Genomic DNA, 26,268 nt, shown 5'->3' with positions numbered 1-26,268 from the left:
GAAGGAGTTGGACATTTGTGGCAACGCAAGGATTCTAGGCTGATGACACACTTAATTCCGCCCCCGCACCCCACCCCACCCCCAGCTGTGCCTGCTCTTCTCCTACATTTACAGAGGTACAAAGATTGGCAGATTAAAGAGTTTACAATGAATTGAATGTATGAATAAGCGTCAGCCTTCCGAATATTGGAGCCATTTTATCCGCTGCCTTAGGTTCCAACAAATTGGGATGCCGAGTGTTTGCCGGGAAAATAATTCCTGCGGTGCTTAAACCGGAAAGCGTGACAAGGGTTACAGCTTACTCCGCTGAAAGCCAGCAAGAATGTAAAGTGGCTGTGGTTTTTTGTTGTTGTTTTTTTTTAAAAAAAATAGGGCTACGACCTGATTTAAGAAACCTTACATGATTACATTGGTTTCACTTGATTATCTGGTGGTTTGAACATATTTGGCAGCTGGCTCAAAGCAATATTCTGAAATCAAAGCTTTTTTTTTTAAAAAAAAAAATATTTTAGATGTTTCCCATTGGCGAATTCTTTCTCAAGAATTTAACGGTTATTTTATCGGTGTTCGGATTCACACGTGATCTTAAGACAATATCCCTTTATCCAGGTTAATGTTAATTAATTGCCAAGCAGTTTATGGTTCGTTTAATAAACCATGGCTCGGTTTTAAACTCAAACACAGGCAGCAAATCGAAGATGAAAACTAAATCAAGGAGAGAAGCAACCTGGAACTAAGGAGAAACTTCCTAGCCGTGAGAACAATTAACCAATGGAACGACTTGCCTCTAGAAGTTGTGGGTGCTCCATCACTAAAGGCTTTTAAGAAGAGATTCAGACAACCATTTGTCTGAAATGGTATATAGGATCTCCTGCTTGAGCAGGGGGTTGGACTAGAAGACCTCCAAGGTCCCTTCCAACTCTTGTTATTCTGTTATCAACTTTTTAAAATCAAGGACAAACTGTTGTCCACAGAACCCATCCACCTACAAGTCTCTTTTAGCTTATATCTGACCACGTTTGATGTGTTGTTTCTTCCCAGTTTTGAGGCTGAAAGCATTCCAAAGCTTTGCACAGCTGAAGAAACAAATTCCAGCAATAGCAATAGCACTTAAGAGTTATATACCGCTTCACAGTGCTTCACAGCTCTCTCTAAGCGGTTTACAGAGTCAATCGATTGCCCCCAGCAATCTGGGTCCTCATTTTACCCACCTCAGAAGGATGGAAGGCTGAGTCAACCTTGAATCAGTCAGGATTGAATTCCAGACTGCGGGCAGAGTCAGCCTGCAATACCTCATTCTAACCACTGTGCCACCACGGCTCCTAATGCAACATCCAATCAACTACAGCAATAGCAGCAGCACTTAGACCCATATACCGCCTCGGAAGGAAGGAAGGAAGGAAGGAAGGAAGGAAGGAAGGAAGGAAGGAAGGAAGGAAGGAAGGAAGGGCAAAGCGCTTAGACTTATATGCCACTTTACAATGCTTTTACAGCCCTCTCTAAGCGTTTTACAGAGTCAGCCTATTGCCCCCAACCATCTAGGTCCTCACTTTACCCACCTCGGAAGGATGGAAGGCTGAGTCAACCTTGAGCCAGTCAGGATCGAACTGCTGGCAGTTGGCAGAGTTAGCCTGCAAATACTGCATTCTAACCACTGCGCACCATGGAAGGAAGGAAAGAAGGAAGGAAGGAAGGAAGGAAGGAAGGAAGGAAGGAAGGAAGGAAGGAAGGAAGGAAGGAAGGAAGGAAGGGCAATAGTGCTTACATGCCACTCTACAGTGCTTTTACAGCCCTCTCTAAGCGGATTACAGAGTCAGCCTATTTGCCCCCAACAATTTGGCTCCTCATTTTACCCACCTCGGAAGGATGGAAGGCTGAGTCAATCTCGAGCCTGGTGAGATTCGAACTGCCGAACGTCTAGATTGAAAATGGTTCAATCTATATACCCTAATTTTCAAGCAAGCAAGCTGTCCATGAGCAAAGCGGCCATGTTTACCTGCGTCCTTGCACGTCTCGTACATCCAATATGGAGTACGCATGTCGTGGGCGAAGACCCATGCTTTCATAGGCCGCATCATCCACCTTCATGTTGCCTCCTCCACACGATGCTCCCATGAGGAAGCTGAAGAGTAACAGAAATGGGGATAAAATGTGGGGACGGTACGAGAAAAAAGAAAAAAGGAACAAAGGACAAAGATCTAGGCCAGAGTTTTTGCCAGCTTTGGCAATCTCCACAGATGTGCGGACTTCAAATCCCACAGTTCCACAGCCTATCTTGGCCCCTGCTAAGAATTCTGGGAGTTAAAGTCCACCTGGAAAGTGCCAGGACTGGGTGTGGCTTTCAGTCTTATTTGAAAGTTTCTTATTTGAAAGTCCCCAAGGTGCTTTCTTAAAAGACAACTGCACTTTTTTTTTTTTTTTGCTTGAAGAGGTTTCGCTTCCCATCCCAGAAGCTTCTTTAGTCAGAACTGAAGAAGCTCCTTGGATGAGAAGCGAAACGTCTTCAAGGAAATAAAAAAAAAGACAACAATGGAAGCCCAGTTGCCTCTTGAAAAAAAGGACCGTTGGGACAACCAGGACCGTTGGATGAGGGAGAATCTCCATAGACTTGGAAGTTAGGTGTTCATCCTCTACGTTTTCCAGAAATATATTACAATTTTTTTTTTTTCAGATTCTTCATGGTTTACTAGAAAATAAAAGCTGACCGGGATCATGGCACCAGGCATGACCTGCTTCCCTGACCCTTGAAGGTTACACAAAGAATATTGTGACTTTTATCTTAGGACTAATCCACACATGCGGCAAAAGGTGTTGGTAAAATCCTACAGTGGACTGCCCCACTTCCAATTCGGGTGAGGGAATTTTTGGAGAATATTTTTGGAGAATATATTTTCCCATGGGAGGGATCGTTACGATGCTGACACAAGGGCCTAGTGCAGGGGTCTCCAACCTTGGTCCCTTTAAGACTTGTGGACTTCAACTCCCAGAGTCCCTCAGCCAGCTTTGCTTTGCTGACTGAGGGACTCTGGGAGTTGAAGTCCACAAGTCTTAAAGGGACCAAGGTTGGAGACCCCTGGCCTAGTGGAAATAAGTTTTTTTTTTTTGAGGGGACACCCCAGGGGAAGAGTCCATCTTGCACTCCCTGATCCGGATGGTGAACTATAGGTAGTCCTCGACTTACAACAGTTCATTTAGTGACCGTTTGAAGTTACAAAGGCACTGTGGGGAGAAAAGGACCGTATTTTTCAGACTATAAGACACATTTTTTTGTCTCCCCAAAGGGGGTTAAAATGTCTGTGCGTCTTATAGACTGAATATTTGGCCTACCCACGCCCTGTTTTCGGGTCTTTTTTTTTTTGGCCCGTTTGTGGGGCTTTTTCTGGCCTGTTTTTTTCCAAAAAAAATGACCTGAAAAAAGCCTCAAAAACAGGCTTAAAAAGCCTAAAAAGTGGGCCAACAAAAGCCCCCCAAAGAGCCAAAAAATAGCCTAGAAATAGCCTAGAAAATGGGCTGAAAAAAGCCCCCAAAACAGGTTGAAAAAAGCCTCAAAAACAATATGAAAAAAGCCTCAAAAACGAGCCAAAAAAAGCCTCAAAAACGGGCTGAAAAAAGCCTAACCCCCCCGCAAAGCCTCGAAACGGGCTGGAAAAAGGCCAAAAAAAAAAAAAAAAGGCTAAAAAGGGCCAAAAATGGGGCATGTGGAGCCCAAAAACTTTTTTTTATTGTTTTCCTCTTCTAAATTTAGATGCGTCTTATAGTCCGAAAAATACGGTAACTTATGACAGTTTTTCCACACTTATGATCGTTGTAGCATCCTCACGGTCACATGATCCCCTTTTGGGACCTTCTGACAAGCAAAGTCCATGGGGAAGCCAGATTCAATTAACAACCGGGTGACTAATTTAACAACCGCAGTGCTTCACTTAACAGCGGTGGCAAGAAGGATCGTAAACCGGAGCGACATTCACGGAACCGCTGTCTTGCTCAGCCAGAGAAATTGCGGGCTCAAAAACGGTGGTCGTTAAGTCGAGGACTACCTGTACTTTAATAGGGATGCAAGAGGACTTTAGGCCAAAAGGGGCCGGATTCTCTCGGGCTCCTCGTGATACGAACTTTGTCCTCCTCCAACCTTAAAAGGGAAGACCCTCCCCTTCTGCCTTGTCTTACCCAGCCTCCTTAGAACTCAGCATTTTGGCCCAGATGAGGTCAGTGTCAATGGCCTCCTCGCGAGGGTTAGTGGAGCTGACCTGCAGCATCAAGCTCTCGCAGGGAGCGCCGGTCAGCGTAGCCAGGCCTTCGATGGCGCGCCCTGCTTGGAGGGCAAAGTATGAGCCGTGGAGTTTGGCTAAGGCCTTCTCAATCAGAGCCACCCATAGCTGTTTCCTCTGAGCCTGGGAAAAGGAAGACAAGACACCGAGTTGGATATGCAGGTGACAACAGACAGATTTCTCATTCCTTGTCAGGCATGAGCCACTGAAGCTAACCCTAACTAGCTAAAGCCATTGACTTCGTTGACGTCTGCCTATGTTACAAGAATCTTGCCAGCCTGCTTGCAATGATTCCAAGCTAGGCCCTCACTTGACCCCTCCCTCCAGCCTAGCTGGCCGTTTCCCAACTTTCCTTCAGTCTTATACGTTTTGCATTCAATCTTTCCTCGTCTTCTGAGATTTTATTAGGTCTCAACCTCATTCTTTCCAAATCCCTGTGGTATTCACAAATAGATAGGAAATACCTTTTTATAATCAGAAGCAAGAAAAACTCGAGGAGTGGAACTCCGCACCCCAAGAAGTGGAATTCTGCACCATTCCAAGACAACTTTCCAAAGCCTGAAATCCTTCCAATTCCACTCAACCGCGATGATACACGTAGCCCTCAACTTATGACCGTAAATGAGCCCACAATTACAGTCGTAAGTCAAGTGGTCCTGGGTTGAAGCGTCATGTGACCGGATTCAAAGTTACAACTTTTCTTTTACGATTGTTAAGTGAATGAGGTGGTTTAAGCAAACCCGTTTTCTCCACGTGACAATTTTTTTTGGGCCAAAAACTGGAAGTAAACGCCATTAGCTGGCAAACCCCCCCCCCCCCCCAAAAAAAAAAACCCCATCGCAAATTGCAGTTACATGACCATAAATGTATAAACAGACATAAAGGTGAGCTGGTTGCTAAACACCCAACCTGAAAAGGTTGGACTAGAAGACCTCCAAAGTCCCATCCAACTCTGTTATTATTCTGTTAAAGTGCAATCATGTGGCCATGGCAATTCCCCCCAAAAAATGTGTCTCTGGGGAGGTCAATGGCAAGTTTGAATGGTCATTAAGGCAACTTGGTTGTATGACAAAAACTACCTGCTGAACTACCACCTGTACTGAACAACATTTTTGGGGAGGAGCAGGTTGAAGAAAGTAGCTATTCTTCACTATCTGTGCAACAAGTTGGGGAGTTTCCTCCAAGAATCCCGAGCAAAACATTTTTCAGCAATCCCAATTTTTTATTTTCAAGAGGCATCTGGTCTTGTTTTTCTTTGAAGACATTTTGTCGTGTCCCACTCCTCCTCTGACGGCCGGGTCGGGGAAGTCCGTATCAAGCGAGGCTGCGAATTCTCTGCAGCTTTGCCAAAGTTCTGTTAGAGTTCTCAGGGCAGGCAGGAGACCAGGTTGTGACTTCAGCAATCCAAGTTAGACTTTGCCTGACTCAAAGAATGCCAGAAAGCAGATCCTTTATATAGGCCATGAGGTGTGGCTCCATGACTCAGCACTTATCCAGGCCTGCCCCTCCCTTCCTTTTGCTGACGTCGCCTCTCCATTCTCCGGAAGCGTGGATCTATCCATTGCATCGTTTTGTCCCCAGCTGCCGGTAATCCCAGCTCGTGGCTGGCACACATGCTATCACATGTTTGCTCGGTTTGTCCGGGCATGGTGCCAGGGCTGGGGGCTGGAGGTATGCCAGGACATTCTTCTGCCCTATCAGTCTCTGGCTGAGATAGCAGGAGATGAGAGGGGCCCGGCTGCGGCAGGGGGGGCGAGCGAGGCACAACACATTTTGCTTCTCACCCAAGAAGCTTCTTCAGCTCTGACGGACGTCAACTCTGACTCTTGAAGACAGCAAAGTCCACATTTTGGACAGAGAGGCCCGCTGGTTTGAAAGAGGGGGAGGGAAACGACATCCTCTATCTCCAGTCTACAACGCAGTCCTTTCAGGACTTCCAGGAAGGCTCCACACCCATTTGTGCAGCACTCAGGTGACCCTGAGGACACAGACAAACCTCCAGGTGGCCTTAGCAGCTCTCTAAAAGGATGCAAAGAACCAGCTGTCTGCAAGGAGTATAAATCCTTCCATTCTCCACCATCTAGTCCAGGGGTCTCTAACCTTGGCAACTTTAAGACTTGTGGACTTCAATTCCCAGAGTTCCTCAGCCAGCTTTGCTGGGAGTTGAAGTCCACAAGTCTTTTTTTTTTTTGAGCATTTTTTAAAAAAATTTTCTAGACAGCCATACATAAAAACATCTTCAATCAAAATGCAAACAGTGTGTCGGTTGGTTGTTTACAAAGCTTTTGTGCAATTTCACCACATTCATAACATGTAATTTATCTTATTTTGCCATGCAAAATAAGAAGTCCACAAGTCTTAAAGTTGCCAAGGTTGGAGACCCCTGATCTAGTCAGAGCTGAAGAAGCTTCTCAAATGAGAAGCGAAACGTCTTCAAAAGAAAAGAAAAAAAAACCAGAAAGTCCAATTGCCTCTTGAAAAAAACATAAGCACCTTTGGGACAACCATGACCTGGATGACCGAGAATCTCTACAGGCGTTTCGCTATGCAATTCGGGATGAACGCCCTTGGAATGGTGTGGGAATAGGAAGGGATTTCCAGAGGAAAAAAGTGCAAACTACAGGAACCAGAAGCACCACTCAAGTGACCCTGAAGACACAGTAAACCTTGGTCCCTTTAAGACTTGTGGACTTCAATTCCCAGAGTCCCTCAGCCAGCAAAGCTTTGAAGTCCACAAGTCTTAAAGGTTTGAAGTCCACAAGTCTTAAAGGGACCAAAACTCTTAAAGGTTTGAAGTCCACAAGTCTTAAAGGGCCTCTGGTGGCTCAGCAGACTAAGTCTGTCTGTTATTAACACAGCTGCTTGCAATTACTGCAGGTTCAAGTCCCACCAGGCCCAAGGTTGACTCAGCCTTCCATCCTTTATAAGGTAGGTAAAATGAGGACCCAGATTGTTGGGGGCAATAAAAGTTGACTTTGTATATAATATACAAATGGATGAAGACTATTGCTTAACACAGTGTAAGCTGCCCTGAGTCTTCGGAGAAGGGGGACAAAGTTTGAAGTCCACAAGTCTTAAAGAGATCAAGGTTGGAGACTCCTGCTCTAGAAGGATGCAAATGACCAGCTGTCTGCAAGGAGTATAAATCCTTCCATTCCTCACCGTCCAGTCAGAGCTGAAGAAGCTTCCTTGGATGAGAAGCGAAACATCTTCAAAGAAAAAAATACCAGGAAGTCCAGTTGCCTCCTGAAAAAGCACCTTTGGGACAACCATGACCTGGATGAAGAAGAATCTCCACAGACATTTCTCCGTTCCCGTTCCCCATAAGCCACCTCAATACAGCCCCTTCCCCCAATTCATGGCACCCACCTGAGAGAAGAGGAGATAGCCACACTCATCGCAGGGCAGCATATCATCCACGAGGACGGTGGTCCAGGTGCCATCTTTGCATAGCCGGACTTGGTAAGCCCCCTCGGGGCACATGGTCCTTGTGATCATGACCCTTTCCACCAATTCGGGCCGCTCTGCCAGCACTGCCAGCGCACTCAGGAACCTGAAAAGAGACGGGCGTCTGATGAAGATCCCTAATTGGGAGGAATGATGAGTCCGTCATCTGCACCTCTAGAACTGTCTGGTTTGGTTCTGCAACCCAACAAGACAGACACAGACTTCAGGGGATCATTAGAACTGCAGAAAAAACAATGGCTACCAACCTGTCTTCCATTGAGGACCTGTATACTGCACGAGTCAAAAAGAGGGCTGGGAAAATATCTACAGACCCCTCAGATCCTGGACATAAACTGTTTCAACTCCTACCCTCAAAACGATGCTATAGAGCACTGCACACCAGAACAACTAGACACAAGGACAGTTTTTTCCCGAACGCCATCACTCTGCTAAACAAATAATTCCCTCAACAATGTCAAACTATTTACTAAGTCTGCACTACTATTAATTTTCTCATCATTCCCATCACCCATCTTCTTCCACTTATGACTGTTTGACTGTAACTTTGTTGCTTGTATCCTTACAATTTATATTGTTTTTGTTTCCTAGTACAATTTGATAGCTTATTACTAACCTTGACTATCACTAAGTGTTGTATCTTTTTATTCTTGATGAATGTATTTTATTCTCCTTATGTACACTGAGAGCATATGCACCAAGACAAATTCCTTGTGTGTCCAATCATACTTGGCCTATAAAGAATTCTATTCTATTCTATTCTATTCTATTCTATTCTATTCTATTCTATTCTATTCTATTCTATTCTATTCTATTCTATTCTATTCGAGTCGAGTCTAGTCTAGTCTAGTCTAGTCTAGTCGAGTCTTATTCTATTCTATAGAAGTCCCATCAGTGATACGAGAAGGCAGCAGGCCAGATGTGTCACATGCTGGCAACGCCCAGCCCCGATTTAGCGAGGGGGGGGAATTGCAATACGTCACGTGACGACATGTCATTGCCAGTTTGACACCTCTGGTCTATAGTCTTTTTTTTTAAAAGAGGGCTTTTTCAGCAGGTGGCAGCACCTGACCAACCTTGAGTGGACTGAAAGGGTCAAAAAGCAGTTAGCCCTTCAAAGAGCAGCTTTCCAGGAATATCAAGAAGGTGGGAATTGATCAGAGGTGGTACATTCAGATAGTTCGGAACGGTTCACCTGAACCGGTAAAAGAACCCCGTGCTTAAGCAGGAAACCCTACACCACTTCAGACAAATGGTTGTCCAACATCTTCTTAAAAACTTCCAGTGTTGGAGCATCCACAACTTCTGGAGGCAAGTTGTTCCACTGATTCATTGCTGTAACTATCAGGAAATTTCTCCTTAGTTCTAAGTTGCTTCTCTCCTTGATGAGTTTCCACCCATTGCTTCTTGTCCTGCCCTCAGGTGCTTTGGAGAATAGCTTGACTCCCTCTTCTTTGAGGCAGCCCCTGACATATCAGAAGACTGCTATCATGTCTCCCCTAGTCCTTCTTTTCATTAAACTAGACATACCCGGTTCCTGCAACTGCTCTTCGTATATTTTAGCCTCCAGTCCCCTAATCAACTTTGTTGCTCTTCTCTGCAACTCTTTCTAGAGTCTCAACATCTTTTTACATCGTGGTGACCAAAACTGAATGCAATATTCCACGTGTGGCCTTACCAAGGCCTTATAAAGTGGTATTAACACTTCATGTGTTCTTGATTCTATCCCTCTGTTGATGCAGCCTAGAACTGTGTTGGCTTTTTTGGCAGCTGCTGCACACGGCTGGCTCCTATTTAAATGGTTGTCCACTAGGACTCCAAGATCCCTTTCGCAGTTACTACTATTGAGCAAGGTACCATATACACTGTCACCTGCGCATTTTGTTTTTCTTGCCTAAATGTAGAACCTTCCTTTTTTCACCATTGAATTTCATTTTGATTGTACTATCGGTATTCCTAGACTTAGAACCACAAAATTTCTATTGCTGAGTGAGACGTTTTTGAATTTTGCCTCGTTTTACCTTTCTTTCTACAGTTAAGTGAGTCACTGCAGTCGTTAAATTAGTAACACGGTTGTTAAGTGGCTCTGGCTTTCCCATTGCTGTAAGAAGCCTGTTATTAACACACAGCTGCCTGCAATTACTGCAGGTTCGAGTCCCACCAGGCCCAAGGTTGACTCAGCCTTCCATCCTTTATAAGGTAGGTAAAATGAGGACCCAGATTGTTGGGGGGGCAATAAGTTGACTTTGTATATAAATATACAAATAGAATGAGACTATTGCCTTACACACTGTAAGCCGCCCTGAGTCTTCGGAGAAGGGCGGGGTATAAATGTGAATAATAAAATGTGAATAATAAAAAAAGGGGATCATGTGACCCACCCATAAATATGAGTCAGTTGCCAAGCGTCCAAATTTTGATCACCTGACCACGGGGTTGCTGCAATAGTCGTTAAGTGTGAAAAGCGGTCGTAAGTGATTTTTTCCCCCAGTGCTGTTATAACTTCGAATGGATACTAAAGTCGGGGAGTAGCTGTACTGGATTTTTGGGCCCAGGCACTGAACTAGGAGGGCACAATTTCCTGCCAATTTCTGGTGGGAAATTAAGAAAAAGCAGGAACATTATTGGGATGAGCACATTATTAGTTTAAAAGGAACAAGCAGGCCTGTCTCTTTCAAAGCACGTCCCACGTCATGGTTTTCCACTGCAGTCCACAGCTTGCAAAGAAATTGCAATAACTGTGTGCGGTTTCTTGGCTCCCAAAATGTTGCTTGTTTCTTCTTCTGAATGAGAGCCTGGCAAATGTTGTTCACAGCTGACCAGCTGCAGATAGGCCTATTGCCATGATGTGTATTATTATGAGCCATGGTGGCGCAGTGGTTAGAGTGCAGTACTGCAGGGCTACTTCTGCTGACAATTCGGCAGTTCAAATCTCACCAGGCTCAAGGCTGACTCAGCCTTCCCTCCTTCCGAGGTGGGTAAAATGAGGACCTAGATTGTTGGGGGCAAGAGGCAGACTCTGTAAACCGCAAAGTGGTTGCAACTGCAAAGTGGTATATAAGTCTAAGTGCTATTGCTATTCCTTCCTTCCTTCCTTCCTTCCTTCCTTCCTTCCTTCCTTCCTTCCTTCCTTCCTTCCTTCCTTCCTTCCTTCCATCCATCCATCCATCCATCCATGCATCCATGGTGCACAGTGATTAGAATGCAGTATTGCAGGCTGATTCTGCCCACTGCCAGCAGTTCGATCCTGACAGGCTCAAAGTTGATGCAGCCTTACATCATTCTGAGGTGGGTCAAATGAGGACCCAGATTGTTGGGGGCAAGAGGCTGACTCCGTAAACTGCTTAGAGAGGGCTGTAAAAGCACTGTGAAGTGGCCTATCAGTCTAAATGCTTACTGCTATGTATCCAGAGACATACTCCACGCTAGGTTTGTGACGGTGGTGGGATTCAAGTAATTTAACAACTGGTTCTCTGCCCTAATGATTTCTTCCAACAACCAGTTTGCCAAACTGCTCAGAAAGTTAACAACCGGTTCTCCCGAAGTGGTGCGAACTGGCTGAATCCCACCACTGGTTTGTGATGGATGCTAGTGCGCCATGTCGGTGGAAGTAACGTGAAAGACCCATCTGCTCTTGGTTTCTTACCAACAGTTTCCCAGGAGTCCCTGCAGGATATCTGAAGGTCGGGGCGTCCGGAAAACTGACCACTTGACCGACCGGTCTTTGAAGATGTTGCAGTTGATTTCGTGAGGCCGAAGCCACTGTTTGACTCGCTGCTGGACGCTGTCTCCTTCGGGAAAGCCAACTGACTTGGGACCGGGAGGAAAGCTGTCATCCACAAAGTTCACCTTGTTCTGCAGGTTAAAAAGTTTCAGAAGTCAATTGAAGGAGATTTGAGTCCTACGCAAATAAGAAGCTGAAAGGCAGGCTGACATTTGTGAGGATCAGGATCAAATCCACGTTTTTTTACTACCAGTTCTGTGGGCGTGGCTTGGTGGGCATGGCTCGGAGGGCATGACGGGGGGTACTGCAAAATCTCCATTCCCACCCCACTCCAGGGGAAGGATATTGCAAAATTTCCCTCCCACCCCACTCTGGGGCCAGCCAGAGGTGCTATTTGCCAGTTCTCTGAACTGCTCAAAATTTCCGCTACAGGTTCTCTAGAACCTGTCAGAACCTGCTGGATTTCACTCCTGCTGCAGACCCTCAGTTCTTCCCTTTCCCAGTTACACCATTAACGATTGTCTATGGGGATTCTCAGTCATCCAGGCCATGATTGTCCCACAAATGCTTTTTTTCTCAAGAGGCAACTGGACTTTCTGGTGTGTGTTTTTTTCTTTGAAGACGTTTCACTTCTCATCCAAGGAGCTTCTTCAGCTCTGACTGGATGGTGGGGAATGGAAGGATTTATATTCCTTGCAGACAGCTGGTCATTTGCATCCTTTTTAGAGGGTCGTTGAGGCCATTTGGAGGCTTGTCTGTGTCCTCAGGGTCACCTGAGTAGTGCAAACAATGTGGAGCCTTCTTGGAACTGCTGAAAGGACTGCGTTGCTTTCTGCAGGATATTTTCTGCTCTGTCTCTCTTCTCGTTGAACACAAGAAAGCTCCCCACACATTTGCACTACTCAGGTGACCCTAAGGAAACGGACAAACCTCCAAGTGGCCTCAATGACTCTCTAAAACAGGGCTGTCCAAACTTGGCCCCTTGAAGAATGGTGGACTTCAATTCCCAGAATTCCCCAGCCAGCAACTTGCTCATATTTATAGCTCATGCTGGCTGGGGAATTCTGGGAGTTGAAGTCCACCACTCTTCAAGGGGCTAAGTTTGGACAGTCCTGCTCTAAAAGGATGCAAATGACCAGCTGCCTGCAAGGAGCATCAATCTCTCCATTCCCCACCATCCAATCAGAGCTGAAGAAGCTTCTTGGATGAGAAGCGAAACGTCTTCAAGGAAAAACCAGAAAGTCCAGCTGCCTCTTGAAAAAAGCACCTTTGGGATTAACCAGTGATTGGGACTTTAGGAGGACAGTAGCCCAACGTACAGATAGTCCTTGATTTACAACAAGTTCATTTAGTGACCGTTCGAAGTTACCACAGCCCTGGAAAAAGCGACCTGTCAACATTTTTCACACTTATGGACCACCGTCGCATCCCCATGGTCACGTGATCAAAATTCAGCCACTTGGCAGCTGACTCATATTTATGACAGCTGCAGTGTCCCGGGGTCACGCGATCCCCCTTTTGCGACCTTCTGACGCACAAGGTCAGCGGGGAAGTCAGATTCACTTAAAGAACCGTGGGGAGAAAGGTTGCAAAATGGGACAAAACTCACTTAACGAATGTCTCACTCTGCAACAGAAAGGTTGGGCTCAGCTGTGGTTGTAAGTCGAGGACTACCTGTCCTGAATGAATGAATGAATGAATGAATGAATGAATATTTTAATTTGTATACCGCCCTTCTCCCGAAGGACTCAGGGCAGTGAACAGGCAGATAAAATACAGATATACACAATAATTAAAACATCCCTTAAAAAACTGATTTAAATTTGCCCAAATATTAAAATAACATACATCCCCATAAAATTAAAAAACTTTAAAAACCCATCAAATTCAATTAAAATTTAAAGGTAAAAATCAAGCTAGTCCAGCCATACGAAATAAATAAGTTTTAAGTTCGTGGCGAAACCTCTAGGAATCTCCAAACTACCACTTTGTTCAGTGCTGTCGTAACTTCAAACGGTCACTAAATGAACCGTTGTGAGTTGAGAACTACTATTCGTATATGGAAGAGCTGCTGTACGGATGAGAAGGGGAATGAGAAGGTGTTTCAAACTTCAGTCTGCTGCATTGTAAAATATTTTCATGACTTCTCATCAATTATTACTTTTTTTTTTTTTTTTTGCAGAGGCTTTGATCTGTTCCAGATGCCTGTTTTCTCTCTGGGCTGCTATTTTCCTGGGTATTGATTTTACTGCCCTTTTATATCAAACGTTCTCGGTTTTTGAGGGGCCACCAGTCTATGAGCTTTATCCTCATCATCCTCTTTTTAGAATAGAATAGAATAGAATAGAATTTTTATTGGCCAAGTGTGATTGGACACACAAGGAATTTGTCTTGGTGCACATGCTCTCAGTGTACATAAAGAGAAAAGATACGTTCATCAAGGTACAACATTTACAACACAAATGATGGTCAATATATCAATATAAATCATAAGGACTGCCAGCAACAAAGTTACAGTCATACAGTCATAAGTGGAAAGAGACTGGTGATGGGAACGACGAGAAGATTAATAGTAGTTAAATTAATTTTAATTAAATTAATTAAATTAAATTAAATTAATTTAATTTAATTTAATTAATTTAATTTAATTATTAATTTAAATTTAATAAATTAAATTAAATTAAATTAATTACATTAATTTTAATTACAATTAAAAGATTAATTTTAACAACCCCCTAATCCTTTGCCGGGTAGAGTCTGGGCAACTGAATGGAGCTGAGTGTTTATTGGCCAGATGCCCTTCCTGTTGCCAATGCGGAGGGTTTTTTTCTAGCAGATATATTCTCAGTGTGCCCAGAGAGAGAAATATCTGCCTCTACCTAGGATTGAACTCACAGCCTCCTGATTGTGAGGCGAGAGCGCCACCTCTAGGCCACTGCACCACTCAATCTATGAGCTTTATATGGAAACCGAATTGACTTTTTTTATTCGCTTAGGACCTGTAATAAATGTGTCAATGCTGGTGTGTTTTGTTTTGTTTTTCAACTCCTTCCCCCCCCCCCCACTTGGTCCTGTTTTGATATTTATCTCACCGTTTTATTTTGCGGTTTTTGCATATAAACATATGTTTTGATTCGCTGTTTGCTTTATTTATTCACTGATTATCGTCTTTAACCTACTGTTTTAAAACCGCAAATCGTATGTTAATTGTAAACAGCTTGGAGAGCTCTTTGAATGAGGACTGCTGTAAATTAGATTAAAGTTGTGAAACTAAATTAAAAATTGAACAATCTTTTTAAATGACTAATGATAGCTCTGACCCCGTTCCTGGGTGCTTATGCTTACTGGAAGAGAGACGCAGAGAAAGTCACCTTTGGATGACGAGGAAAGGAAAGTCCCAAAGCAATTTGAGTACGTTTAGCCTTGAGAAGAAAAAAAAGGATCACTGAAGAATATATGATGACATTTTTCAAGTACGTGAAAGATTTAAGCCGTGATGGTGAACCTGTGGCACGCAGAACCCTCTCTACTGGCCCGCATGCCGTTGCTCCAGGTCAGATCTCCGTGGGGTTTCTTTTGTGATCTTCTGTTTCTCTGCAAACGACGGAACCGAAGCTCACGAAAGGAAAAAGATCTGACCGCTTGCCATGCTGCCAGTGTTGGGATGCCCTGCCTCCCGCTGACCAGCTGGTTTTCTTGTCTCTGCTGCGCATGCCCGCTGTCGTGTCCCACTCCCACTCCGACGAACGAGTCAAGAAAGTCCGTAACAAACTTGGCAACGAAGCCTCTGCAGCTGCGCTGGTGATCGAAGGAGCTCCTCGTTGCTCCCGGGTAACACCGCTCCTGCGCAGTCTGCACTGGCTACCTGTGGTCTTTCGGGTGCGCTTCAAGGTTTTGGTTACCACCTTCAAAGCGCTCCATGGCTTAGGGCCCGGGTACTTACGGGACCGCCTGCTGTTACCTTATGCCTCCCACCGACCCGTACGATCTCACAGAGAAGGTCTCCTCAGGGTGCCGTCCGCCAAGCAATGCCGGCTGGCGGCCCCCAGGGGAAGGGCCTTCTCTGTTGGAGCACCTACCCTCTGGAACGGACTTCCCCCCCGGTTTGCGCCAAGTATCTGACCTTCGGACCTTTCGCCGGGAATTAAAAACTCACTTATTTATACAAGCGGGACTGGACTGATTTTTTTTTAAATTTTAAATTTTTAATTTTTTTTAATCCTTTGTAATTTTATATGGGGTATTTTAGGTTAGGTCAATCTGACGGTTTTAATTCGGCCACTATTGAATAGGTATTTTAAATTGATATTTTAACTTTGTATATTTACTGTTTTTATCTTTGGCTGTATACCGCCCTGAGTCCTTCGGGAGAAGGGCGGTATAAAAATTTAAATAAATAAATAAATAAATAAATAAGTTCCTTCGAGGTTTATCAGGGCAGGCAGGAGTCCAAGCTGTGACTTCAGCGATAAGAGTCCGATATCAGCAAACTAAATAAGACTTTGCTTGACTCAAGGTTGGAATGCCAAAAGCAGGTCCTTTATATAGGCTGTGGGGTGTGGCTCCATGACTCAGCATTTATCCAGGCCTGCCCCACCCCTTCTTCTGCTGGCGTCGCCTCTCAGATCTTCGGAAGCGAGGGTCCTCCAACACTGAATTGTCTTCAGCTGGATCTGCTGTCAGCGTCTGGGAAAGGGAGGGGTCAGAGGGAGTAGGGCCGAGTGATTCCAGCACCTGGCTGGCTTCCTGATCTGAAGGCTGAGCCAGAGGAACACACGCTGTATGAATGAGGTTTATCGAGCTTGTCCTTTCACTCCTGGAATCGTCTCCGGGCATGGGGCCAGGGCCGGGGGCTGGAGGCATGATAGGCCGTTCATCTTCATTATCAGACTCGGAGTCTGATAAAAGGCCCGGTTGGAGATGGGAGGGGCCCGGCTGAGGAGAGGAGGGAGGACGAGTCACAACACGTGCATGCCTGCGCATGCGCACATATGTGCATGTCCCTCGTGCATGTCCCTCCTATGCGCACGCATGTCCGCACATGCACCAGTTTGCACGTGTGCGCACACACCTTTCAGTTTGGGCATGCATGTGTGCAGTTTGGGCACTCGGTTTTCTAAAAGGTTCGCCATCGCAACATCCTAAAACCCAGCTCTGTCTCATGCAGTGCGCAGGACACTGGTTGAGCTCTTGGAGGCTTAACGGTTGAAAGGGACCTTGGAGGGCTTCTAGTCCAACCCACCTGCTCACGCAGGAAACCCTAGACCAGCGATGGCAAACCTTTTCGGGCACCAAGTGCCCAAAGCGGAGCACCGGAAACCTGAACACCAGCTGGTCTCTGTGCGCACTCTGGCTGGTCTTTAGGTTTCCGGCGCTCCGGTGCGCACAAGGACCAGCTGGCTGGCACGCATGCGCTAGCCAGAAACAAGAAGAGCAGCTGGCGATAGGACGTGTGACCACAGGTCATAGATGCCATAGGTTCGCCATAAAGGTAGACCAGTGATGGCTAACCTTTTTCTCGTCATGTGCCAAAAATGTGTGCCTACACCCATAATGCTATGCATGCCCACTGCATATGTGCAAACAACCCCCCCATGCTTGCGCGCATGACCACCCCCCCCGTTTGCCTGCCCATGCATGCACGACTCCTCCGCCCTGTTTTTGGCCTAGCAGACCTCCAGGGAGCCTCCTGGGTCCAAAAACGAACTGTGGGAGGGGCACGCTGCTCCCCATGCTCCGCCCTCGCCCCCGTGCATGCACACGCAACCCCCATCTCCCCACGCATGTGTACGATCCTCCCTGCGCATATGTGCCCGTCTCCCAGCGCAATATAAAAAATGCAAATAATTTTTCTGCGGACCACCAAAATATTCTCGCGGACCACCAGTGGTCCAGGGACCAACGGTTGGTGACCGCTGGATTAGGAGACCTCGCAAGGTCCCTTCCAGCCCTATGATTCTATAACTCTACGAACGCCTGCTTAACCACCCTGTTTCTCTCCGGGCGCTGCGCTGCACCGCAAAGGCAAGGGAGAAATCTTTTCCAGGTGGCACAAAGGATCGACTCGTGAATGCCAACTCCGTCATTCAGCTAGCAAAGGAAACCCCCCCCCCCCATTTGAGGGCCACCCGCTCTTCGCCAGCACGGCTCCTTCTGAAGCAGGACAGATAGTATATTTTTTTTCTCTCTCTCTTCCAGAGACGTCGCTTGATGTGGCTTCATTTGCCAGAGGCAAGCAGAGAAATAAAACAGCCCTTGATCATTACAGCTTCTGTACGGTTAGTTATTAATAAGTCTGGGATCTGGCTTCTCCCAAAACAGTCAGAGGCTGGCAGGAAGGCTAGCTCTGAAAAGCTATTTCTGGCAGAGACGAAGACAGAGACATGAAACATCTATCCGGTCGAGCTTGGGGGTCCTTTTATTTACAGGCCCTCAAAGCAGTGGTGGGTCTGAAATGAAAAGTTATGGGGGTCTGAAATGAAAAGTTACTGGGAGTCTTTTTTTTTCCAGCCAGGTGTTTGGACTCACTCCTACTTTTTGGGGGCCCTGCGGGAGGGGTGGCCATGCAAATGTGACCGTGTTGGAAATACAGGTTAATCCTTGACTTACCGTCGCAATTGTTCCCCCTTAATTTTTGTTGCTAAGTGGGTTTTGCCCCATTTTACAACTTTTCTTGCGGCGGTTGCGCCAGTGAATCGCTGAAGTTTTTAACTTTAATAACACGGTCATCTTTTTTTTTTTTTTATATCCCGCCCTTCTCCGAAGATTCAGGGCGGCTTACACTATGTTAGCAATAGTCTTCATCCTATTTGTATATTTATATACAAAGTCAACTTATTGCCCCCCTCAACAATCTGGGTCCTCATTTTACCTACCTTATAAAGGATGGAAGGCTGAGTCAACCTTGGGCCTGGTGGGACTAGAACCTGCAGTAATTGCAAGCAGCTGTGTTAATAACAGACTGCATTAGTCTGTTGAGCCATCAGAGGCCCCTTGTGGTCAAAGGAGCCAGAGTTCTCTGAAAACAATTTCTGCGGTCATGTGGCCAGCGTGGATATACGCTGCCAAAGGCACACGGAACACTCTTATCGTCCCACTGAAAGTGGTACCTATTTATCTACTTGCATTTGCAATGCTTTCGAACTGCTAGGTGGGCAGGAGCTGGAGTAAGGGACGGGAGCTCACCCATTGCATGGTGCTCGGGTCTCGAGCCCAGGCTGTCAGAGTCTTGTTCTGACCTAGGCTTCCTTAACAAACAGGAAGCAGAGTCTTGGTCCCGGCAAAAGCCCTTTTATTTACACGACTGTGAATTCCTTTCATTCACAGTCAGCAAGGCTTGGCAAACAGTCTTTCAGAAGAATATCTATCAACACAAACCTTATCTCACTTGGAAAGCTGCCAGATAACTAGTTACCAAACAGAGTGTAAGGCAAAACTTGGCACAGAATCTCTGGGATTCACGGACAGATCTTCCCACTCTTGAAACGATCGAACGAACAAATTGTTTCCTGCAAAAGCCCCCTCCCTATTCGCTCCTCTTTTGTTTTCTATGGGAGGAGCCAATCACCTCCCAGGTGTGGCTTTACTTCCAAGTCCACCCTGCTTTCTTAGTTCTTGTCTTTTGGCAGCTTTGCGCATGCGCACACTGGGAACAGGCTCCAGCTGTTTTTCTGTCTCACTGCTGTCTAGCTCCCTCTCTGCCTTTGATGCAGAGCCCTCGTCTGAGCTTTTCCTAGCCCCCAGGACTGGCCCATGTTCCTCCCCAACCTCCTCACTGTCCGACTCTGCGGCCAGTTCCACTGGCCGCCGGCAGGCCACAAGTCTTTAATTGCTGAGACATCATAGCCCTTTAAAGGAAACTACTCAGGAGTAATTCTATGTGGTGTTCTGGAGGGTGTGGCAATGTCAGGACAGGTAACCGAGCCAGAGTTGCGTGTGTAAGAACAATAGTGATCTTGTTGTGGTCCACCAGCAGCCTGTGGAGCTGGCAATGGAGTCAGACAGCGATGAGGCTGAGGAAGAACATGGGCCAGTCCTGGAGGCTGGGGAAGGCCCGGATGAGGGCTTTGCGTCAGAGGCAGAGGTGGGGGCCAGGGGCATCTGGGAGTGAGGTGTGGACTCCGGAGCCTCCAGAGGCTGACAGTAGTGAGGCAGAGGAACAGGAGGAGCCTGTTCCTAATGCACGCATGAGAAGAGCTGCCAGAAGGAAGAGCAGCTCAAGCAAAGAGGACGACTCAGGAGTAGGGCCAAGAGATGATTGGCCCCTCCCATAAGGCTTAAAAGACCAGCAACGGCATTTGCGCTTTTTGTCGGAAAACAACGTTGATAGCTTTGTCTTGTTGCATTTGTTTTGTATTGGTATCTTCTCAACTTTTGCCAAGAAAGGCCTTTGGCAGTTTGCCTAATTGGATCAAGGTTGGTGATAGGACTGAGAAATTGTGTAGGGAGGAATTTGCTTTAATTTAGTTGAACTACGCTGAGAATGAATTAATTCTAAACTGTTCTAATAAAGTTTGTTAGTTTTTACACTGGCTGAATTTCCTACTACCTACTTGGGCCTGGGTCTCAACAGATCTCTGCTAGGAGTGACTTCTGACAAAGAAGAAGTCCGGCTGTCAACTCACCTCTTGACAGAAGGAGACAATGTTCTCCCAGAGGGCTTTGGCCTCCCCCTCGTCCGTCTGCCGCCGCTTCTCCACGTGCATGCTCTCGCGCCGCCGTAGCGGCTTGATGCCCTTGCGCTGTGCCATGTAGACTTGAGGAGTGTGGCAGGCGAGGCAGTGCTTGGCCTTCAGCTCATTGAGGAGTGTGCAAGCAGGGCACGCCCACTGGCTGGCTAGCTCAGGGGTGACTGGGGGCTGCAAGGGGAAGAGACGGGCTACTTTGCGGGCGGAAGGAGCTCGGGTACCACAAGCCGCACACCTGCCTTTGTCCGAGCCGCATTCGGGGCACTTGGGAGCCGGGTCCGGCTGCAAGCTATGTTCCTGGAAGCCGTGCAGTTTGGAGGAACCGCAGGCTTTGCACTTCTGGGAAGCGGTAGGGTTCTTCAAGGTACACTTGGAACAGGACCAGGTGGTGAAGTCGGGGCTGGAGGGCCCACAAGGTGTAAAACGAACGGAGTCCCCCGTCAGGTCGATAGTGTCACTGCCCTTCTGGCTGCTGCAAGCCTCGCAGGCCTCACTCCCCGAGGTGTTGAGCAGGGAACAGGTGCTGCACTGCCAGGGCGGCACGCTGACATCCATCTCTTCCTCCAGCACGCTTAGCCGCTTGGTCGCCATCATTTCCTGGAAGCGAATGGCCTTCTGCACGGGGGTTGGTGGGGAAGCCGGTTGGGAAGCTTCAGGAGCTGGGGGCTGGAGTTGGGGGGGCACCTCTCGGCGGCTACGAGGAACGGGGTTGTTCTGGAGACCCGGGGAGAAAAGGCTGAAGGCTGGCATCTTCTGGCTCTCTTCCTCCACAAGGGCGGTGCCTTGATTGGCGGCTGGGTGGCCCTCTGGGGTCTCGGTGGCGGGAGCTATCTGGAAACCAGCGGGAGTGATGATTTCAGGGACCACCAGCGCCTCTGGAGGGATCTTGGGCAGGGAGAGCTTGCGGGGACCCCCACAGGCCGAGCAGGAATTCGCGACAGGGGTGTTGTGGAGGGTGCAGCGTTGGCAGGCCCAGCCCTCCTCCAGCTCTGCCTCTTCGGGGCTCTTCCCGCCCGAATCCTCAACGGGGCTCTCCATCTGGGGCATCTCCTCCTTGCAACTGGCTTTGGGTTCTACTAGGACGGTGGGTTTTGGCAGGACCCCATTGAGGATTGGCAGAGGGGAGCCCCCCGGGCCGGGTTCGGGGGTGAAGCCGCAAACCTCGCAGGCCTCTTTGCCCACAAAGTTCCTGAAGGTGCATCGGGCGCAGGCCCACTTCTGCTCTTCCACGCTCAGGCGCAAGATGTGATTGAGGTCGGGCTTCTGGCGGGGGGCCTCGCAGATGGAGCATTGGCGCTGTCCGACGGGGTTCAGGAAAGTACAGCGGGTGCAAGACCATTCCCGCACAGTGGCCATAGAACCAGAAGAGTGGGTGTGGCTGAAAGAGAAGAAGGAGGGAGAGGGCCGTTAGAGGACACAGAGGATATGTTCTCCAAAACATCAGTCTCAAGGCTTATAACACCACAGGAGGAGGAGCCAGCTTGTCCTATGAAGTTGTGGATTAGCAAGTCCACAAGAGATGAAGTTGTGGATTAGCAAATCCAACAACTTGTCTTTTGGAAACAAGCTGAATGGCCTATTGCGGATGGCTTGCCAAGGAAAAACTCGTCCAAGAAAGCAGGGAAAGGACAATCTGGATGAAGTTCTTCTACATGAAGAACATCCTTTTCTCCAGGCATGGTGGCTCAAAACAATTCCAATTTCAGGAGGAGGCTGAAGGTCTTGCAAGGACATCCAGCTAGCAAGTTCACACCCTCTAGCCCAGGCGTCTCAACCCTTACAAACTTTAAGACATGTGGACTTCAACTCCCAGCTTTGCTGGCTGAGGAACTCTGGGAGTTGACGTCCACAAGTCTTAAAGTGTATTTATTTATTTATTTTGTCACACAATATATATAAGCGTAAGCATGAAATAACTATACAATATATAAGTATATATATAAGTATGAGTATGTAATAACTAAATTAATTGGATATAACGAAAAGAAACAATAGGACAGGAACGGTAGGCACTCTTGTGCTCTTATGCACGCCCCTTATAGATTATTATGCCAAGATTATTATAGATTATTATGCCAAGGTTGGAGACCCCTAATCAAGCCGGCAAGCCCCATTGGAGAACATTTACCTGATCTACTCCGCCCATTCATCATACAAGGTGGCCGTAGACCCTCCCAATCCAGATCGCCCAACCTTACAAAGGATGCCTCCAGAAACTACTCTTCATAATGTATAAAGATCAAAGAAAGGCTATAGCTCTTTGGAATGCAATTCAGATTATTCCATACTCAGCTACTGCCTCTTCCCAACACATGCCTTTGCCAGAGGGAGCTTCTTCTGGTGGGGGGGAGGGAGGGAGGGAGGGAATCTGCTATTTATACTCATAGGCTCACGTGACATGACATGACATGTCAAGGAAGGATGGATGGAAGAGCTGCAGACATATGCCTTTTCCATGAAAGACATCCCACCGGCGGCACCTCTGGAATCAAGAGGAAATAGTCCTCACATTCCACTCGGAGGCTTTTCAAGGGCATTTGCTTGATCAGGGCAAAAACCAGGAAGATATTATTAATCAAACTCCAATCAGCAAAATCCTTTTATTATCCTTCAGGAGTGAAGGGATGCTCTAGAAAAACCGTGCATAAATTATTCAGCCTTGGGTTTCTTATTCAGACTTTCTGGGTTGCTTGTGCAAGATCCACAAGTCCCAGTGGCCCAGCACCCAGGTAGTCATAGCTAGAAACGGCTCTCGAGACGGGTTCACTATTGCTAGTCTTCAGAATTTTAGGGCTTGTTAAGTGCTAAATCTAATGGGATGCGGTGGCTCGGTGGCTGAGATGCTGAGCTTGTCGATCGAAAGGTCGGCAGTTCGAATCCCAAGTGCCGCGTAACGGGGTGAGCTCCTGTTGCTTGTCCCAGCTTCTGCCAACCTAGCAGTTCAAAAGCAGGTAAAAAATGCAAGTAGAAAAATAGGGACCACCTTTGGTGGGAAGGGAACAGCGTTCCGTGCACTTTGGGCATTGAGTCATGACGGCCACATGACCACGGAGACGTCTTTGGACAGCGCTGGGTCTTCGGCTTTCAAACCGAGATGAGCACTGCCCCCTAGAGTCGGGAACGACTAGCACATATGTGCTAGGGGAACCTTTACCTTTAAGCGCTAAATCTGGCGAGGCAACAACCTGCAATTCTGAGGCTTAAAGAGGACATTTATCTGAGGACATGAAAGGCAGCAAGCCAACCGGCAGCTTTAAACAACCTGGACAGGGAAGAAGTCTAGAGTTTAAATTCTGCACTTTACAGATTATAACTTTTTTTTTAAAAAAAACAACTTTTTTCAAGTATTTTAAGATGATTCAAGGCTTGGAGACTAAAACATGAAGAACAGTTGCAGGATTTGGATATGGCCAGTCTAGAGATAAGAAGGGGTGGGGGGGGGGAGACATGATAGCAGGATGGAAACTAATCAAGGAGAGAAGCAACCTGGAATTAAGGAATTAAAAATTCCTAACAGGGAGGACAATTAACCAGTGGAACAGCTTTGTCTCCAGAAATCGTGGGCGTTCCATCACTGGAGGTTTTTAAGAAGAGAGTGGATGGCCACTTGTCTGAAATGGTGTAAGGTCTCCTGCTTGAGTAGAGAGTTGAACTAGAAGACCTCCAAGGTCCCTTCCAGCTATTCTATTCTATTCTTTCCTAGTGTCATTCTATTCTGTTCTGTTCTGTTCTGTTCTGTTCTGTTCTGTTCTGTTCCGTTCCGTTCCGTTCCGTTCCGTTCCGTTCCGTTCCGTTCCGTTCCGTTCCGTTCCGTTCCGTTCCGTTCCGTTCCGTTCCGTTCCGTTCTACTATTTCTATTCATTTCTTTCCTAATTTCATTCTATTCTATTCTGTTCTGTTCTGTTCTGTTCTGTTCTGTTCTGTTCTATTCTATTCTATTCTATTCTATTCTTTCCTAATTTCATTCTATTCTATTCTATTCTATTCTATTCTATTCTATTCTATTCTATTCTATTCTATTCTGTTCTGTTCTGTTCTGTTCTGTTCTATTCTGTTCTGTTCCGTTCCATTCCATTCTACTATTTCTATTCTATTCTATTCTATTCTATTCTATTCTATTCTATTCTATTCTATTCTATTCTATTCTATTCTATTCTATTCTATTCTTTCCTAATTTCATTCTATTCTATTCTGTTCTGTTCTGTTCTATTCTATTCTGTTCTATTCTATTCTTTCCTAATTTCATTCTATTCCATTCCATTCCATTCCATTCCATTCCATTCCATTCCATTCCATTCCATTCCATTCCATTCTACTATTTCTATTCTATTCTTTCCTAATTTCATTCTATTCTGTTCTGTTCTGTTCTGTTCTGTTCTGTTCTGTTCTGTTCTATTCTATTCACCACGGTGGCACAGTGGTTAGAGTGCAGCACTGCGGGCTCCTTCTGCTGCCTGCCGGCTGCCTGCAATTTGACAGTTCAAATCTCACCAGGCTCAAGGTTGACTCAGCCTTCCATCCTTCCGAGGTGGGTAAAATGAGGACCCAGATTGTTGGGGGCAAATAGGCTGACTCTGTAAAGCACTTAAGAGAGGGCTGTAAAGCAGTGTAAAGTGGTATATAAGTCTAAGTGCTATTGCTATTGCATTCCGTTCCGTTCCATTCCATTCCAATTTTCTATTCTATTAAGCTTGCAAAAGGCAAATTATTTCTGCCTAGGTGACGATGATATGCTTCTTTGCAACAAAGGCTGTAATCTAGCTGAGCTATTATTCTGGAAGCCTTCTGCTACGTAAGTCTATTTCTGAATAGGGATCTGGAGAGTTGGACTCATGGGGAATGTGGGCAGGTGAGGGCTAAGGTGATCAATGGGCTCTCACACCTGTCAGCGCATGTGGGGAAGTGGGTGTTGAAGGCAGAAGCAGGTTTGTGGCCCATGAATGCGAGACCAACATACGAGCCTTTGCAAACCAGCGCGGTGCACGGAACGCATTTCGAGAATCGCTGATTTAATTATTTTAAGATTAAAATTTTCCCTGGACATTTCCAAATGGTGTTTATAAAATGTGTGTACGATCGCCGAATGCATTGATTATTTCTTTTTTTTTAAAAAAAGGAAAATTACCTAGCAGATTAAACCACCATAAAAGCAAGGAATGACACCTAATTTCCATTGTGCTCCCCATGAAAGATGGCAACCTATAAAACTCTTACCGTTATTTCTGTGCGCTTGCAGAGGAGAGAGAAATAATAATAATAATAAGAAGAATGGAAAAAAATGTGGAGAAAAGAAGCAAACGCTACCATCACCTGCCATCCCAGCAATTTGAGAAAATAAGGGAAAGGTTGCAATTAACTGTCTAACACAGACCTGGGCTTTTTATGGTCTTTCCGGCCACATCCTGCCCTTTGGCTGTCCTGATCCGTTGCATGTGAGGACATGCACCAGACAGGGATTATTGAGAAGGTGACTGCTACCCCCCACTCCCCAATTTATTTATGTGCGTCTGTGCTTGCCTACACACATGCATTGGTCCTATTTATTTATTTATTATTTTGATTTATATTGCTTTGATTCTCCACAACAGTCCCAGTTTCTCATGGGGTCCGTTTGGGAAAATTAATAGCCCGCTCTTGGGCTAATGGCTTGATTTTCTGGGCAGATTTAACCCAGGGACTGTCAATTGCTGAGCTGTATTCTACGCGGTGGCTCAGCGGCTAAGACGCTGAGCTTGTCAACCGAAAGGTTGGCAGTTCAGCGGTTCAAATCCCTAGTGCCGCCTAACGGGGTGAGCTCCCGTTACTTGTCCCAGCTTCTGCCAACCTAGCAGTTTGAAAGCATGTAAAAAATGCAAGTAGAAAAATAGGGACCACCTTTGGTGGGAAGGTCACAGCGTTCCGTGCGCCTTTGGCGTTGAGTCATGCCGGCCACATGACCACGGAGACGTTTTTGGACAGCGCCAGCTCTTCGGCTTTGAACCGGAGATGAGCACCGCCCTCTAGAGTCAGAAACGACTAGCACATATGTGTGAGGGGAACCTTTACCTTATTCTACATGCACACGAGAACACCAGATCGAATTATTTTCTCTAGCAGAGCACAGAAAGGTAGGAGATTGACTTCT

General features: G+C 46.4%; 1 protein-coding gene across 4 annotated transcripts in view; it reads right to left on the bottom strand.

Moving 5' to 3' along the window:
* CAPN15 (calpain 15) overlaps positions 1-26,268 on the bottom strand; it is a 160,811-nt gene that overhangs the window by 14,864 nt on the left and 119,679 nt on the right. For all 4 annotated transcript variants that reach the window (XM_058156985.1, XM_058156984.1, XM_058156986.1 and 1 more), the window contains 5 exons: positions 20,082-21,522; positions 11,380-11,588; positions 7,638-7,821; positions 4,168-4,391; positions 1,997-2,122 (listed from right to left, as the gene is read on the bottom strand). In XM_058156985.1, the coding sequence (XP_058012968.1) occupies positions 1,997-2,122; positions 4,168-4,391; positions 7,638-7,821; positions 11,380-11,588; positions 20,082-21,500 (2,162 nt within the window). In that variant the 5' untranslated portion in view covers positions 21,501-21,522. The remainder of the gene's footprint in view (positions 1-1,996; positions 2,123-4,167; positions 4,392-7,637; positions 7,822-11,379; positions 11,589-20,081; positions 21,523-26,268) is intronic.

The sequence above is a fragment of the Ahaetulla prasina genome, chromosome 14, assembly GCF_028640845.1.
Source record: "Ahaetulla prasina isolate Xishuangbanna chromosome 14, ASM2864084v1, whole genome shotgun sequence".
In the NCBI taxonomy this organism is placed as follows: Eukaryota; Metazoa; Chordata; class Lepidosauria; order Squamata; family Colubridae; genus Ahaetulla; species Ahaetulla prasina.
Note: the sequence above shows the minus strand (reverse complement) of the source record. Positions and strands in the feature narration are given on the sequence as shown.